Source organism: Puma concolor, chromosome A1 (assembly GCF_028749965.1).
Source record: "Puma concolor isolate L17-30 chromosome A1, mPumCon1.1.hap2, whole genome shotgun sequence".
Taxonomy (NCBI): Eukaryota; Metazoa; Chordata; class Mammalia; order Carnivora; family Felidae; genus Puma; species Puma concolor.
Window position 1 is genome coordinate 135,164,446 of NC_141667.1, and position 19,035 is coordinate 135,183,480.

General features: G+C 36.7%; 1 protein-coding gene across 2 annotated transcripts in view; it reads right to left on the reverse strand.

Moving 5' to 3' along the window:
• Window positions 1-4,181: 4,181 nt before the first annotated feature.
• The window catches only part of SLC12A2 (solute carrier family 12 member 2), a 109,182-nt gene continuing 94,328 nt past the window's right edge, over window positions 4,182-19,035 (reverse strand). Inside the window, exons 21-27 of one of the 2 annotated variants that reach the window (XM_025923949.2) lie at window positions 15,938-15,985; window positions 14,330-14,452; window positions 12,816-12,927; window positions 10,747-10,833; window positions 9,338-9,473; window positions 8,956-9,023; window positions 4,182-7,105 (exon numbers count right to left, since the gene is read on the reverse strand). In XM_025923949.2, the coding sequence (XP_025779734.2) occupies window positions 6,970-7,105; window positions 8,956-9,023; window positions 9,338-9,473; window positions 10,747-10,833; window positions 12,816-12,927; window positions 14,330-14,452; window positions 15,938-15,985 (710 nt within the window). In that variant the 3' untranslated portion in view covers window positions 4,182-6,969. The remainder of the gene's footprint in view (window positions 7,106-8,955; window positions 9,024-9,337; window positions 9,474-10,746; window positions 10,834-12,815; window positions 12,928-14,329; window positions 14,453-15,937; window positions 15,986-19,035) is intronic. The other variant, XM_086704969.1, reaches the window with a different exon arrangement.

Consider the following 19,035-nt stretch of genomic DNA (forward strand, 5'->3'; position numbering starts at 1 on the left):
ACCCATTAAGACAACCTGAGTAACTCCATCTTCTTGCTCAGCACACAGGATGACCCGTCACACAATCCTATTAATGTTTTTCTCCCAAAGATCTTAAATTTCCTCTCTCCCACTTTAGTCTGGGGACTAATGAATATCTTCCCAAAGAGGAGTTAATCCTGCACCATGCTTCTTGGATTTGTTGATCTTGGTACTCGTAATAAGGTGAGCTGTTGAGAATTTAATGCAACGTAAGAGGGAAAATTAACCAGGTCATTTTCAGTTGTTTCAGAAAAAGTATACTCTGCCTATTTTGATGAGGGAAGACTCTTCTACTGCATTTCTAAATGGTTATTGCATTTCTAGATGTTGTAGGAAAAGGAGACGCTTCTGTGATCTGGAGCCTATTTAGCTGAGCATTTCTGCATTTTCCTGTGGGCCGTGAAGATTTCATTGCCAAGTAAAGGGGAAGAGAAAGAAAAGCTGGTTCTTGTTCCAGGGCTAGGGAGAGCCTGCCCCGTGGTGTGGGCACAAGTTCCAGAGAGACACTACCCTAAGGAGAGAAAAGAGGTGCCAGAAATGGAGTTCCCATGGACAAGGAGTTCAGGAATGCTCTGCCAAGTACTCTCTGAACACATACTTTGAGTTGGGATAGCTGTGTAACTGTTGGGCTGGGGTAGAAAGTGAGGAGGAAATAGTTACGAAGCAGTTAGCTGCAGAACTTTGGGAACCTAGCAGAGGTGTTGGTAGCCTAGGCTGGGCCTGCAGCGCTCTCCACCTTTTTTTTTTTTTTTTTTTAATGTTTATTTTTTACTTTTGAGAGAGACAGAGACAGAATCTGAGTGCGTTAGGGGCAGAGAGAGAGGGAGACACAGAATCTGAGGCAGGCTCCAGGCTCTGAGCGTCAGCAGAGAGCCTGACGCGGGGCTCGAACTCACGAGCTGCGTGATCATGACCTGAGCTGAAGTCGGACACTCAACCGACTGAGCCACCCAGGCGCCCCAAGGGCTGTCCACCTTTGAATCAACTGCTGGAGCCTGGTCAGCCCAGCACCTGGAACAGCCAGCCCTGGTGGAATGAACATCCAATGCCCTTCCTCTCAATATCTGGGCCACGTAAATCCTAGACTCTAAAGGCAAACCCAAGGGAGAGGTTCTTCTTGCTGCTAACATATCATCTTTCTACTTCAGTTGTTGCCAAACTACGTGGATTGTTTTTTCTTTTTTTTCTAGAAGTCAGTGGACGCCCTACATGGTGACCATCTACCTGAAGACTCAAGTCAAACCTAGAGAGGCAGACCGGAGAGAAGGGAAGATAGAGACAGAGCCCTAAGGACATTGTTCTGAGTCTCTGCTTACATGGAGTCCCTGAACTCAGGTGTCTTCCTGGACTTCCTTTTTCTGGTTGCCTTCTTTGGGTTCTATTCCTGCCACTGATGAAGATCTAATTAATATAAAAGGAAAAAAGGTAAGGAATTTCAAAGGGAGGTCATTATTTGAATTCATAGCTGAAGTTAGGGGAGATGGAAATACGTGTACCTTTTGAAAGAAATGCGATAGGGCATGTGTAAAGGACAAAGGCAGTCATAAAGGGAGGGTTATGCTGAGAAGCAGCATAAGTGAAGGGAGGAATTTCACTCAGAACAGAGATCTGGCAGAAGTGAAGGAGGTTTTAACAAACTCTGCAGCCGATTCTGAAGCACACCACTGTTCTAGTGTTTTAATACATAATACACCTGTGCTTCCTGACTATCAATTTTCTGAAAAAAGCCCACTTGGAAAATTTATGTCAATAATGCTGAACTCACAGGTGCATAGACAGTAAACAAAGGATTATCTTTACTGGTGGGAAAGTCATAGACAGGCTACCTGAAGGATGTAGGGTGTATCTCGGAGGTTGGTACCATGTAGTTAATAGATGCTGATTATGATCAATAGATTTTAAAATTCGGTGAAAAAAATTCCATTCTTCACAATCTACTGTTTCCTGGAAGGAAACAGGAGTGAAAGACTTAGCCATAAAGCGGTCTATCTTTCACAATCCTCGAATCTTTCTTGGAGCTTACCTTTTTACCCTCCCCCACCCCCTTTCCCAAATTGTCCCTATCATCTTCTAAAAAAAATTTTTTTTTTTTGAGAGTGCGCAAGGGAGGGGCAGAGGGAGAGGGAGAGAATCTTAAGCAGGCTCCAAGTTTAGTGCACTATCTGACAATGGGGCTGGATCTCACAAAGGTGAGATCATGACCTGAGCCAAAATCAAGAGTCGGATGCTTCACTGACTGAACCACTCAAGCGCCCCTTCAATTGCTTAACTGGTGAAGTTTCTTAGGAACTCAAGTTCTTAAGACAACTCAAGAGTTGTCTACACTTAAGCAAAAATGTTGTGGACTTCAAAGAAAAATAACCCGTGGCTTGTCATTCAGATGAACTACAGCTCCCTTTTCAAATTGTGACTACCTCTTTCAAAAATGGCTTGATGGGGGCTAAATGTATTTGTAAAAGAGCAAGTAAAATAGTCTCTCGCAGGAGTAGTTGTTAGATGCCTTTTTTGTGTACCGTATGTTTATCAAAAACACTGCCTGCACAATTTTAAGACTTTTTTACCTGTTATTAGAGATAGAAGACATAAAATGACCCTGTCAGGTGCTTTCCCTTCTTTAGCCTGGACAAAATCTGCATGTTTCTCTCCCCCCTACCCCAAAAGCTTCAGCAGTTATCTAATCAAATTCTGGCAAGTATTGAGTCAGGTCTCTATGTTTGTATTCAGTATCCACAGATCACCGATCTTATTCTGTGGATCAAAAACGTACAATATATTTTCCTTTGCAGCTGTGGTCAGAACATCTTGGTAATTTGTTCCCGTATCCGAGAAGAGTGGAACAGAGGATACGTGTGGAGAAGACACTACCGTTTTGGGGAATGAGTTCCTCATCTGTGAGTATAGTGAACACTAAGGCCGCACAACAGGAGGTGACAAATTCGGAGGCCTTCACGTTTCCCCTAAAACAGTGCTTTCTAGCCATAACACAAAATTCATTGGAAGATTCAAGAGGAAAAACTGGGCTGAAGTTCTTAATACTACCATTTAATAGCCTATCTGAAGAGGTCTCTGACCTGACCCTTGCTTCCGGATTCCATAGAGAGCAACAAGACTTAGATCTTTAGGTATTTTAGGAGTCTACAAACAAAGTATGTATGTCCAGTTGGTTAACCCACCAACACATTATGTGTATCTACTCTCTCAACTAGCTAAACAGTACTTCCTGATGAGCATGTCCCAGGACTTGTGCCATCTTTCCTCCAAGAGTTCAACATTAAACTATCACCTATTGGTTCTGTACCTACACACATCCTATTGGTCCATAAAGACAGAATTGTATCACATGCATTTATCTTTTCTTCCCAGTGAATGAACAAAAAATACCTGCTGGCTCAAAGATGAATGGCATCCCCGCTTGGAAAACCTTTGGATACTATGATACTGGGAAATGCCACATTCATAGTTCATAGTTGCCTCTGAACCCCCTTTTAAGTCCCCAAAGAAATAAGGACCCTGAATAGCAGACTACTGGACAATAAGCAAGAAGTAAAGATCATGCAGTGGACACCTCTATTTGGCTTCAGATGTATTAGCCAGCCTGTAGCCACTCTGTATTTCTAACTTTAATTGCATTACCTGAACACACATTTGCTGGCAGACATGGACGAGCAGTTTGGAAATAGCCAGTCTATCCCAGACCTCTTAGTTATGGATCAGGCAGCAGTGAACGCGTAATAGAGATACCCCAGGAGATGAAAGATCTGGGCTCTCGGCCAACATTCTTCACTTATTTGCCACATGACCTCAGGAAACTCCCTACATTGCACCAAGTTGCTTTCTCAAGAGTAAAACAGAGATAACTTAACCGTCCTGCATATATGACATGCTTACTATAATGTTCAAATAAGAAAGTGAAAATGTTTTATAGAATCGCTAATCAGCTTAGCCAAAAGTCTTCCGAAGAAAAGGCACGGACTATGAGGCTTAGGGACAAAGGCCCAGGGATAGCAAACAATTTCAAACAACGTTTCCAAGGCATGAATATTACAGTAAAAGCCACTAAAAAACGCTGATATTGTGAAATAACAGTCCTATAAATGAGGGTATATCACAAAGTTGACAAAGATTTCCAAAACAGATAAAATAGAAGAGTAGACATTAAGTAGTTTTAATGAATCCACTTCCTTTATTGCAGTAACCTCTGTACAAGCAGCAACTGCAATATTCCACATTAAAACGTTAGAAAAGCAGGTGTGTGACAGTTATAGTACAGTATTATCAAAATATTACATTTTCAAACTTAGTAGATCAACATCCACCAGAGCTCAAATCTTTAAATTATTTCCATAGTCTTTAAAAATATGTAACGTCAGAAAGCATATAAAAAGAATGTAAAAGGAAACCTAAAGTACAAATGAAATAATGTAACAAATAAATATTTGATTTAATTAACCCTTAATAATCAGCTTAACACCACCATTCTCTCTAAACCCGGTATTTACCTATAGAAATAATGAACTGTCCAATGCCATTGCATATTTATTTCCAAGTTATCACCAATGATTAGAACTAAAAAAAAAAAATGGCATTAAAATAATCAAATTCAGCATAAATAAAACAGAGTAAAATAGCTTCAACACTAGCTAGCATCTCTAAGAATTGTTGAAATTTATTAGAGTACTACAACAACCTTGAAAATTTTGACCTGGTGTCTAGTGTTAAGTGAAAGTAATGCATTTTTTTTTTTTTAAGTGAAAAGCTTCTTACATTATTTCACAGACAATAATACCCTCCCCCCATTATGCATATTTAGATATATTTTATGTACTTTATACACATATGTATGATGCATGACATTTGGTTCCTGCAGTACAGATCACAATGATGGTTTCCTGAATGGGAAAAATTCCAAAAAAAAAAAAAAAAAAAAAAAAAAAGTAAGTGTACCTGTGCACATTTCAAGATAGCAGCACTCAATTCATGCCCTATTATCCATTTAAAAAGTTCAAACACGATATTGTTTACTGAATAATATGACACTTCTACTGTCTTTCCCCCAAAACACTACAAAACCTGCAATAAAATGGAACAATGCTGTGAGTTATAATGTAGGGAAAAAAATTTGGAAAAACAATTACTTCATTTTAACATTCTGAATTCAAAATTATCATCAGATCTCCACTTTTCTATTCATTTAGTTTATGCTCACGCAGCAAAAGACTGCACTATTGACAACAGTAGTAATTTTATAGATTTCTATCAAGATTCATGAAAACCTGCATACATTCTTCACCACAGAGACTTATGCCAATGAACTCACTGAACAGTACTGTAGCGGACGTGTTCTCCATTTTATAACTGAACAGTAACTGTGTGAAGTTACATGCCCTTCCAATGATCACCTTTGTTCTCCAGGAAACCTGTTACCTTTCAATCTCATTTTGAACTTATGTTTACCAAAACAAAAAAATTTTAATCTAATGAATCTTGGATCACTTTAAAATGCAAAAACACCAGCAACATAAACGTCATTATATACACATATGCATCTGTGTATGCATATACGTATGCATACACACATACATATATGCAGACATCTATCCCTTGAAATGTTTTTAGGAAATCCTTCCTTGAATAAAAAATGAAAAACTTCACATTGATAATTGTATATAAAGCTTTTAGTAACAGTGCGTACGCACTGTCAAAATTGTACTAGTAGACTATGATGTCAAAACAGACATTCCAAAAGCACAAACTGGCAGTTTTTCTTAACACAAAAGTTTTAAAGTATTAAGAATGGATTAAATTTAAATGTTCAGAATAATCTGTTCAAACCTGAGTGTATTAATTAAGACTAAGTATACTTGACAATTGAATGAATTAAGCCTAAAAACATTTCATTAAGAAACCAGTGGTCCGTTTAACCATTTGATGAAACATTAAATATTTTAATGATTTATAAATGATGGTACAGTGGGATTCCACATATTGTTTACTGAAATAGTCTATTTGATGACATTATTTTATCTAATTTTCCTCGAGGAAAGTCTTTTAGCATTTCTTAAAAGTCCCTCAAGATTTGAGGAAAACTATAAATTAGGACAGATCTCCCTTCTAATAGATACAAATGATTTTGAGGACTTTGGTCTGAAGAATGACAACAGGAGATTTTTCAGCATGGTATATAGAAGTACTGGATAAATCTTCAACCGTCCCTAAGATTTCAAATAAAAATACAAATAGCCAATTAGAGATTAAAAAAAAACAAAACAAAGAAAGGTTTATTGGGTCTTTTTTTCCTAGATCTACATTTTATATAAACCCACAGAAACCTAACCTTTGGGGTCACTTTTGGGTTATTTTTTTTTTTTTTTGCATTTTTCATTAACTTGCCCTAATTCTCATCTTTAGTATCTAACAGATACCTTTACAAAAGTAATAGAAAACATACAGTACTCAACGCTAATTGGTCAATGGAAGAAGAAAAGCAGTGTCCATTTCATTTCACGGTGGAAGAGACTAGAAATAAAAATAACAGCTGACAGCAAAATTTGACATTCTATAAATTTATAAAAGAGGATATATGGATGAAATTTGGTTAATTTCAGAAGGCACCTCAAGGCTAAAGGCTTTTTGTACTCCTCTCATCAATCAAAAAATAACACACTTTTATTGCTATTCAAGTAGCAAAGGAAAACTTTACTCTCATGAGCTTCAGTCCAGCAACAAGGAATCATCATCATTCATTCAGATTGAAATACAGACTTGACTAAAACTGAAGTCTCCATACACGGATCAATGGAGCAACTTCCCTGTGTGCTTTCAAATTAATGAAATAGTGAAAGAAAAGTCACAGTTCGCCATTGTGATGTTAATGTGTCATTGAAGATTTCAGTTACTCCACTGGGCACTAAAGTACCATCTGGAGGGCTGTCCACTGTGTCGGAACACTTAAGAATAGAAGGTAAGGACACTCTGATGATTCCCACGGACTAGGAGAATTGGCGGTAGGTCCTTTGATAGAGCTTCTAACCAGGCCATATAGAGAGCACTTGACACAGCACCTTTCCTAGCAACTGGGAGACTCCTGGTATCAAAAAGAGAAAGGAAATTAGGCAATGCATTTAAGTTGAAAATAGAAAATGTAATAAAAATTATATATGGAGTCCCTAGTAATAGTAACTAAAAATTACTTTGGTTAGTTACACATTGTTTTTGAGCATGGCAAATTCTGAACAAAGCGTGACAATGACTATACTCATAGATCACTATTCTCCCTTTCACATGTCTGAACAAAAGATTTTTAAAATTTATCCGTAAGAATAGAAATAAGTATTTCTATCAACTGTAGCACATTTTATATCTAACGCTAAACTTCACATTTTCCCTTCTTCATTAAGGACAGAATTCTTTTAGGAGAAAGGGCTGTTTCTATCTGAATTGTGAAAGCAGAAACTACACATGGATAAACAAAACTGAAACATAATTAATTCTATGTATTAATTTTCAACTTCTCTTATTTCTCTGGGCTTTCATTTATTTTCTTAGTGTTTATTTTTGAGAGAGAAAGTGCGAGTAGGGGAGGGACAGTGAGAGAAGGGGACAGAGGAGTTGAAGCAGGATCCTGACTGACAGCGGTGAGCCCAACACAGGGCCCGAACCCACGAACCATGAGATCATGACCTGAGCTGAAGTCACTCAATGGACTGAGCCAATCAATTGTCTGGTCTTTCATTCCTATTTGTAGACAGTGGTAGTAGTCACCAGTTGCCTTATCAACTGTTTCTCTCTAGACTTCTGTTTTAGCATATTCCATTACAGTATGTGATCATTAGCAGCAAAACTTGAAATCTTCTGGGTATTGTTTTTTGTTAATCAAAACAACATTTCTCTAGTATTATTTTATTTCATCATTTGGGATGTTTTTGGAGGACTGAGCTTTTTTTTTTTTTTTTTTAAACCTATTGAAGGACCCAGGCTCCATGACAGAAAATTCAGGTTCAAGTAATACCTACCGAATCTGATTTAGTGAGGAAAAAAAAAAAAAAGCTAGAGAGCATTAACACCTATATTCAATGCAAGGACAGAGTGTCTGTATGTAAAGTTTGTGTGTGGAAAACTGGGGGAGCAGATTCAGACAGGAACCACTTTTTACATTAAACCCCCAAGGTAACTTTATGGTGTTATTTCTATGAGGAATATAGAAATTGTAGCCTGCGGTCTACAATTTTTTTTTTAAGATTTTTTAAAAATCTAAGGCAAGTTTAATAGTAAAAAACTGATTTGGAGGGGTGCTTGGGTGGCTCAGTCATTCATTAAACATCTGACTTCGGCTCAGGTCATGATCTCACAGTTCGTGAGTTAAGTCTGGTATCAGATGAGCTTGAGTGCCGTTTCAGGTGAGCTGGGCTTCTCTCTCTGCCCCGTGCTTACTTGTGCCCTTTCTTTCTCAGAAAAAAAAAAAAAAAAAAAATTATTTTAAGTCAGTACAATCCACCCCTCAATGTCACACTCAAATTCACAACCCCAGATCAAGAAAGGCATGCTCTACAGACTCAGCCAGCCAGGTGCCCTCCACCACCTCAGGGTCCAAAGTTTAACTTGAGGTCCTCATACCCCACATATGATGGAGTGTCCTCAAAGCCAAGGAGTTTTTAAAAGGTGGGAAAAAGAAGAAAGGAAAAATTCCATAATAAACTATTGTGGTAAAGAATTACTTAGATTCATATAAGCTTAAGATTTTTGCTTTTCTTTCCTCCTACCTTAAGTGATTTTTCCGTGTGCTTGAAGTATATTAACAAAAGTTTGTTTTTCCTACTTATAACCACTAGATCATTACTGGGAAATATATACGTATGTACTTGGTCTGGCAATTAATCCTAATCGCATTATCATAAAATGAATACCGAAGAAAATCTTAGTATAGACATTACTTACATGACAATGATATTAGCTGTACTTGAATGTTCCTTTAGTAATTCATTTAACCTTATCTGCCGATAGGTCTGAAAGGAAATAAGACAAAGTCATTCCTAGACCATTGGAAAAGTGGAATCTAGTGTGGTTCATAGAACTATATAGAAGTAAGCAAAAAGAAACCAAAATAATTTTGGTGTAATAAAAGTCTCTGTTCCCTAGTTTAAAAAAGACCTAATGATTTACACACACTGTTCACATACAGATCCAACTTAGAGGAGACTGAATTTACAAAAGTGGTTCCTCCCGTAACAAATTATAGTTGTTGATACTTCTATTTTAACGTATTTTTTAAAAAAATCAATGGAAGATTAATGAAAAGAAAGCAGAAGAGAAATAATACCTTGGTCTTATAAAGTTCAAGCTCATTATCTGTTATTCGCCATGGCTCATCTTCTTTCATTTTATCTGCAATATCTTGTTCTTTGTCATCTTCATGAAGTCTATACGGCTCAATCATTTCATCAAATGCTACAATACTTAAAAAAAAACTGACAATCACAATGTGAATTACTTAACACTAAGATCGTAAATGCTAAATTAGAATTTGAGAAGTCAGTGTTTTCCATCTCTCCTGCTCACTTCCACACCCTAATTATAACCATCTCTTTGGCAACTTATTCAGAAAACAGCCATCTCTAGTTTCTCAAATTGATTAGAGATTCAGAACCATATTCACAATAACAGAATTGTAATTTGAACTGCTAACAATGATCTCTCTGTATCTACTCCCTGCTCCTATGCCCACCGCCCCCCCCTGCCCCGTCAAACTACATACATTTCCATCACCGTAGCTAAAATGATCCTTTTGAGCAATACGTCAAATTGTGTTGTTCCTTTACTCAAAATATTCAAAACCTTTCCTAGTTCAAGTACCACTGAATGAAAGGAGCAGTAGTAGGAGAAAAGGTACTAGAATATTGTGAAGGGAGGAACACACAGATACTTAACATTTAAGAAGATGCACAATTAATCTCTAGATACAAAGATAATTTAACAGGATAAGAGACAGTAAAAGAACATAAACACTCTAATCCCCTATGAATGTGAAAAATATTTTTCAGTATCAAGTTTCGTACAAAGTTCCCGGCATATATTGTCTTATAAAAGGAAACAAATCCTTCCCTGATTATAAGCTTACAAAGTATACCTTATTATTTTCTATTTAAGATAAATTCTTTAAACCAGCTTCATCATTTATTCAACAATTTACTTGAGAATAATTAAAATTATGCCTGGTAACATAAATATACATATTATTCTAACAATCTCTAGGTACCATTTTCAGGTAGATTATTCCATGAGTATACTTTCCCTTGACCCTTGAGAATTCTGATTGCAACTATTATAGGCTAATTTTTGATTCTCCTATTTTACTAATAAGGCAAAACAGTGAAAAGTAATATATAATGTGGAGTAGGAATTGAGTGAGTGGTGGTAATGAATATAGGCATGAACAGTGGAAATTCAAAGAACCATGTGGAATTTCTGTGGCATTAGGATTTTCAGAAATTACTTGTAAAGCACTAACTGAATTCCCTGAAAACTGAAAGCCCTTACACTTACTTTAGTAACAGCTACAGGCATGCCAACGGTCAGTACCAGATTTAAAAAAGTTGACTTCACATGCTAACAGCAGGTAAAACCTCCAGGTAATTAGTTTAAGTTGAATGATCTGTTACTGGAATATGTGAGTAGGTCATCCATAAAAGAATCAGTTATCTATACAGAGTAATTTATCCAAGAACTTACTTTTCTTTCTTTGGTTTAGTATTAATATCTCCTAAGACCATGATATCAGAGAAGTCTATCCGGAATTTACTAAGCAAAGTAGCCATCCTAAAACAAAAATGAAAAGCATTGAGATACATAAAAGCTGCATCTATGTATTTTTATTCCATTTCAGGCTGCATCACTGTATCTGAAAAGCATCATTTATAGGAAAACCGTATCAGGTGCTGAATAAAGTTCATCTGTGTTAGTTCACACCGTACATTCAACTGAGTAGAACTCAAAATTCCCTCAGTAGAGACTCCGGTTATATTCTTTCATTCTCTGAATCGCTCCTTAGTATCCAATCATGAATGGAAAGACAGTAATAATGAAATTTGGAAGGCAACTAGTTTTTAAATTTAATTTTTGTCACAAGGAGTCAGAGATACAGGCTTTCAGTTACAGAATGAACAAGTCACGAAGATGAAAGGTACAGCCTGGGGAATATAGTCAATGGTATTTTCATAGCGCTGTACAGGGACAGATGGTAGCAATCCTGTGGTGAGCATGACATAAAGAGATATGGAATCACTATGTTGCCCGCCTGAAACCAACATAACTATATATGTCAACTGTACTTCAGTTAAAACTTTTTTTAGACAGATTATATTGGTGACTATATGGATTTCCGCAAAAACTAGTAAACAGTTGTTAAGTTTAATTATTTTTCGATTCTTCTTCCATCCAGGAAGAATGCCTATCTCAAGACCCAAACAGGACTTTTGGGGGCCATCAAAAGCTGTAACTAATGGCAGATCAAGTTCACAGCATTTTTGAGGGGGAGGGGGACTGGGACAGACATGAAAAAGAAGCTCCAGCAAGCCTCTGACTTTTCAGTAAAGAAATACCTTTTCAGAGGCATAGATGGCAAGGAAACCTTGGTGGCACCAACAAAAAAGTGGAAAAAAACACAAAGGAAAAGCTGTCAGCACAAGGGGATTCTATTTTTAAGAAAACAGAGTTTTCTAAACTAAGACATTAGAAAACAGACTCGCTCCAGGTTTAACTTTTGAATTATTTCTAGTATTTCTTGCATAATTCACTATGTGAGATGACTCGACATTTAGTTGAATTCCAGTGTAGATCTATTAAGTGCCTGCTATGTGTCACTGGGCCCACGAAACTCAAATCTAAGATACAAAAATAAATTAATACAGTACCTAGAATGCAGCGAGTGATACCAAGTATACCGTTACTGAGGAAGGAAGGGTAACAACTAATGGGGAGACAATGGTATAAAAATAAAACACATTAGGGCAAGTGTCACAAAGAAAGTGACGACAATGCTGGACTTGAAAGTCTGGAGTGTTTCATGAGAGGATCTGTTTACAGTAGAGATGAGAGCAGAGAGGGCTACAAGCCTGAGACAGCATGTGTGTTCAGGGCAGGTGCACCAGTGCGCACCACAGTGAGGGGTAAGACACAGTGTGGAGAACAGGACAGAGCGTTTGGGCTTTGTCATATTTTAGCACAGACTTTCTATGGAATGTAACAGAGAGGAAATTCCAAGTATTTGGGCAGAGGCATCTTATAATTAGAGCTCTACTTTTCAAACATGAACTCAAGAGAAGAGTGTATAGTGTGTGCTGAAAAGGTCAGGGACGAGATGTGGGGTATGTGGCAAATCACTCAACCAGAAATAGAATGGGGACAGTACAGCGGGAGTAAGACAAGGGATGACCGCGGCATCCTTCATTTCTGTTGTCTTCAAGTCTACAGAATGTATCTCACACGGGAATATGTGATTTGGAGGCACATCCACTGATTTTTTACATGCCTAACATTTAAATGCTGCAAATCTTTAACAAAGACTTTCTAAAATGTCAATATATGAAAAAATATTAGGAATCAGTAAAATGAACTATCTACAACTTAAATATAAAGATTAAATTAAAGAGAATGAGGTTTTAGTTGTTTAACAAGATTTTCAGCTTCAGTATAGGACAACCTGACTGACATTTTCTGGACTGTGTCTTTTTTATACTATCAAATATACTGTAATAGTGAACTATGGCTAGATTAATGCTCTTCCATTTAAATACACTTACGCTCTCCGGTCATGGTCTATTCGGTTTATTTTCCCACCAATGAACACTCTGATCTTACAGTCTTTCCACTTTTTCTTGGTAGTCAGAAGGTAAGGTATCAATAAGGTCAAACCTAAATCATAAAAATATAAAAAATCATTCACGAAATGCTAATTTCTCAATTAAGACCTTTTAATTCAATTTAATCTCTAAAAGAATGTCTGCTACAACTCTGCATTAAACAATATTTTTCTATCTGTTCTTCCTTAATAATTCAGACAGAAAGCCATGAGGTAGGCCTGAACAAGGAGGGAAGCCCAATGGAACTGGGAGGTTAGTCACATACAGGAGGACTGAGGAACGGAGTGTCTTCACTGAACCTAGTGGGAGCCAGGTTTCTCTCTCAAGTGAGAACTCCAAGAAGGAAGAAGCTGGATTAAACCCTGCAGTGTTTAAACTGGAATGGGTGTTCAATCTATACTTACATGTACTAACATATCTATGGTAAGTTTCTGAGACCCGTCTACTGAGAGGGCCTGGGAGCAGTGACACTGCAGTGGCAACGAGCGTATCTTTGTTTCTATATACCATTCTCCACTAAGAGCAGTCAGCGTTCCTCGGGTAAAAGGTGACTCAATGGCTGGTACAGGCAAAGCACAAAAGTGAGTCTGGAACATCTTATGATTGGGACATGACAAATGGACACACAAGTCAGACTACAGAGGATCTTGCTGCCCAAATATGGAAACGATCTGAACATCAAAACAAATAATGAGAATGACAAATCATCTCACACTGAATACAGTCTATGAGTTCACAAAGATAGAAAAAAAGAGAAAGCTCTTCCTTACAGTAAGAAGCCAACTAAGAGGAAGAAATAACAGGATTCGAAAATCACCATTTGGCAACCACAAACACACCACACCAATGATAAGAGCAGGCCAAAGTATCAAAGGACGCTAAAGATGGTGGTAAAAGTTGTAGTAATGATGGTATATTTACCTAATCCAAAAGTAAATCCCCATCCACTAATAATTAAAGGGGAAACAGTAACTTTTCATTCTAAAAATCTAGTGAAAACCACCTTACTCAATGGTCAAAGCTAACTTCACCAGTCATGAGCCAAAACAAACATCATGTCCCACTTGAGATATAGACAGAAGAGCATAGCGTCACTTCTGTAATAGTTCTACCAAAAACCTACATAATGTAAACTAATTATGACAAAAGATTAAATGGCACTTCAAATCTAGTGACATTCTCAGACTGGTCGATTAAAAAAAAAAAAACAACAAAAACCAAAAAATATTAAGGTCATGAGCTCAAGAAGTAGGCAACTTGCAAAGTGAAGGACACTGAAGAGGTAACAGTTAAGTGCAACACCTGATTCTGAAACTAATCCTGGTGCTTTGGGGAATGTTGACAAAACTTTGGGGTCTAGGGATGAAGAGGACACGTCATTTCTTAGTACTATTCTCATAGTCCCACAACTTCACTACATGTAAAACTGCTAAAAAGCATGGTAACAACCTTACCTCCATCATCAAAAAGCCACCAGACATCAATAGTATTCTTTCCTTGTTTTTTCTGAAACTGTGTACTAGCTTCAAGAAGCTTTTGGTCAGCTACATTTAAGGGCACAGCAGGGCCTTTGGATTCTAAAGGATGAAGCAGAAAAATAACATGTAAGGGAGATAAATATTCAAGTCTCTTTTGCTGAATTCCTATAATTTCCTAACTCTTGTATATTTAAATGTTTATAATGCAGACAGTTGTATATGGCAACCATCATAAGCTTTCAGTGGTTTATAATTTAAATGTACTTTTGAAAGACGTTCACAGATAAATACATCTTTACAACAGCTTAACTCATCCAAATTATCTTGCCTAATTTCTAATATTTTGAAGCATTCTTAATAAAAGAGAAGCATGAATACCAATACCAATCAAGAATATTATAATTGACTGAGATTTTTGAGAAATTGTTTTACGCTAACTGGACAAATGAGGCTTATGCCTATTCCATGAACGTATCACTTTTGTAATCTTTTTCCTCAGTAATTTAAAGATCAAAAAATTATTTTACATAAAATGTCATCATTAATATAAGATCAAAAAATTATTTTACATAAAATGCCATCATTAATATAAAAGACAGAGGGGAGTGGAAGACGAATGAATACAATCTAACAATTATCACAGTGAAACCTCTGAGTCTAAGGAAGAACACCCTCATCTTTACCTAACTTGACCCCTTGGTTTGTGATGCAAAAAGCTAAAGCCATATAACCGCACATCTTTCTCTGAGGCACAGAAAGATGGTAGAACTCCTTGGAGGGCACCACGTGCTGCAGATCTAAAGAGCAATATACCAAGGAAGTTCCCATATTCCCAGGAATTAAAAACTCAAAAACTTAAAAAAAAAACAAAAAACAACTCAGCACTGACTCTATGAGCAAGCAAATGACTATTATGAGACTCCTACAGCAAATTTTTAAAAGCAGGAATCCACAGGAGGAAATCTGATCGTTTCTGCAGGATGTCTGTCATTCACTTCTCATGCTGCCATGATACACGCAAACATGACGAATGATTGTGCATGATGACATAATATGGCTGCCAAACCACACTGCTCCGTAACTCTCACCTCTATCTCCTTCTCATAAAAGTCATGCCCGGGGACATGACTGTGTATCTCCCAAACGCAGCAGGGCTGTGAGAAATATTGTAATTTTTGAAATGAAAAATATATTAGTATCAAAATTAAGGGCTTGGCTTGGTACACCTGATGGTAAAGAATGCAAGTGACACTGGCAAAGAGACCCATTTCAGTGTCTCTGTTTAGCACCTAAACCATGCAGTTTAAAATAAGAAACTGGTATTGACAGTCAAGGTTTGAGTATTTCAGAAATGCTATGATGATTTAAAATAATTTGCCTTTGATATACTCCCTTTCCCTGGGATGACTTATACTTTTTAGTTGGACTAAAGATAATGTTTCTAATCTGCATTCAATAAATAACTGTAGCATCACCTTGCCATGGAAATAAAAACTAAGGTAAAAAAAGAAAATAGCAAAGTTGGAATTAAAGAGTTAACAGTATGAAAAAGGGGATTAAAACAAAATGATGAAAAATGCCTGCCTTTTTTCAACAGTGGTTGAGTTGGAGTCTTGCCATCCTCTTCCTCATCTAGATTATGTTTAAAAAACACAAAATATAAGTTAATTGTCTTTATATTAATAATGAAAATGTAAATAGAGCACATTTATAAACAGAGCATAGTATGATGAGACAGTCTGTGAAAAATAATCAAGACTGAAAATAGATATCTTCTACACTGAGTGTTGAGGAGTTTTAAAAGCAAACATATTTTAGACCCCTCCAACAGGGCTACTGATGAACGCTCACCCCTACAATGTATTCCTGTAAAACTGACAAAAACTGGAACACGATTTTTAAACTTGTAAATGTTCATACTTGAAATCAGTTGAAAAGAATTTCAACTATGGCTTATAGAATTGAAATAGGACGTTAAAAACTGACACTGCAGATAACACATGAATTTTAAACACTGCCACTGCATCACTGGGCAAATGACTGAAAAGTTACTTTTAGAAACGTTTAATGGATATCCGGTCCTTGTAAAAACTAATCACCACTTGAAACAGGAAGGAATGTGATCAGAGACAGAGTCTTTTGGTTTATATAAAATACTATTTATACATATATACATCAATTGATATATAAAACATAAGCATATATATACATGTATATATGTTTGTATGCATGTACTGGTCCATCTGTATTTAGGTATCTTTAAGTATTTTCTTGGGGTTAACAGTTTTGCTAATCTCAGGTTCTTCTTCAGATAAGCTTATGTGAGGTGTCTGAGGCATGTAAAATTCCAGACCAGGACAGGGAAGAGTACACTGCTCTGGAGTCCAGTGGCTCCCAGGATTCCAGGATTCCCTCTAACGCTTCTCCTGGCTGCGTCAGCTTGAAATGGTTAGTTAACTCCTCACTTTCCTTGTTAGTAAAAGGGTGAAAAATACATACCTCTTCAGATCATTATGCTGCAAGCATTAAAGCCCTTAGCTCAGTGCCTAGCACAAAGTAAGTATTCAAAGGGCACTCTTTCTGGCCCCTTGCATGCTGTGTGCCACAGTAACCAAGAAAGACATACCGAACACCTATAATTATACGGTGACTACACAAGAATGTTTCTAATTCTGAACACCTTTATTTTTTTTTTATTTTTATTTTTTTTTTCCAACGTTTATTCATTTTTGGGACAGAGAGAGACAGAGCATGAATGGGGGAGGGGCAGAGAGAGAGGGAGACACAGAATCGGAAACAGGCTCCAGGCTCTGAGCCATCAGCCCAGAGCCCGACGCGGGGCTCGAACTCACGGACCGCGAGATCGTGACCTGGATGAAGTCGGACGCTTAACCGACTGCGCCACCCAGGCGCCCCTGAACACCTTTAAATTATATAAACTTTTCTATAGTTTCTATGTTAATTTTGAAAATAACTGGCTACATAGAAAATAAACAAAATAAAATTAATGCTATTTTTGAATGCTAATTTCTTATGCCTCTTAGGGAACATTTCAATTATTACATTTAATTTTATAGGATTATGTATTATTCTTATAAAGTAGATATTTGATACTGTCTTTGATGATAGTAAAAATAACAATTATAAATATAAATGCGGACATTGTGTATTTATTTCAGAGAGCTCAAAAAATGTTAAGGAAATCCTGACACTTAAAAAATAATTTACACTAAGATATTTAAAGGTATCTGAAGGTAATAAAGCTATTGACATTTTCAAAATAAAAAGGTGAGCAGGTATGTACTCACCCCAGGTTCCTACTCTAAAAATAATGACTTCCCAAGACTGTGGCACACAGTAATGAGCTAATGTGTAGAAAACACCTACTGCAATGTGAAAGGCACAGAGTAGATGCTTGATGACTATTACTTCTTCCTTTCCCATCATAGTTTTACCTATCAATTCCTAACAGATTCGGTAAAGAAAGGATCGGTTTTAGGAAAAAGAAAATGATAACAAAAATAAAAAGAGAAAATGAGAGCATGTATACCATAAACTAAAAGTAAATGCAGGAACATTAAAAGCAGTTTTAGCACCTTTCATCGAGTTTTGAGATGAAACAGGAAACAAATTATAATCAAGCCAGCAAAGAACTTAAAGGGAAAATGGGTCTCAACTAAAGCCTCAACTACCACTACTCTGAGCAGCCAATGTAACTAAGGAGCAAAGAAATATTAAGTAACAGCAGTGCTTCTACGTAATCTGGGAAAGATCGATTTCACAGTGACAGGATTTGTCCAAAGTGATCAATTCCAGAAAAAGAATGGTAATTGTTTGATAGGAATCAAAAAAGCATGATATGGTTTGATGATTTACAGTGCAGATTTTTCTTGTTGCGTGCCAGCTGGGACCAGGACAGATGGAGATACTGACTGAACAGAGGTAGGAGAGTGAGGGCGGGAGAGTAAGATTTGGAAGTCATCCCTCTTTCCGTCTTGTAAACATGACACAGATTTATGGATGAAATTATCTCAGCATCTCAGAAGATTTGGAGATCTTTGTGTGGCCTGAACCACATGGGCCACCAGGGGTAGTAGGTGTGCAATTATGGCCAAACAGTTCAGTAACCAAACACCAATAGCATGTTCCTTCAGAGACTAAGTGAGGAATACAACTGCATGTGATTTTTTATTACATGGTTTTACCTCAACAACTCCAGGTGCAGTAGATGTAAAAAGTATTCTAAATATGTCAGCACATAAACAAAATCCCTGGTATTTCAATATCTTGATTTACAAAAAAATTATGTAGATTTGTGGTCAACTTCATTTCTTCCAGGGTTATCTTATGCTCTATCACATTACTCTAAAATTACCATATTACTTTCCAAGTTCAGATTTAACCTAGGCTTTAAATTAAATTGTTTCATTTAAAGCATATATAAAAATATACAAGCAGGTATTAGTGTAGTGTATAATTAATTGGCATGGCTTCTGTTCTATGATTGACTTTAGTATTTTAAAAATAGCTAATCATGTTGTAGCCATCCATTTTACCTCATCTACTAGAAATGAACAGTACAAATGAGAGAATGGGTTACTTAATAAGACATGTTATAAAATAAAAACCATTTCTCCCCAAATTAAACATTACCATTAATAACATTTCTTGTCTGAATAAAA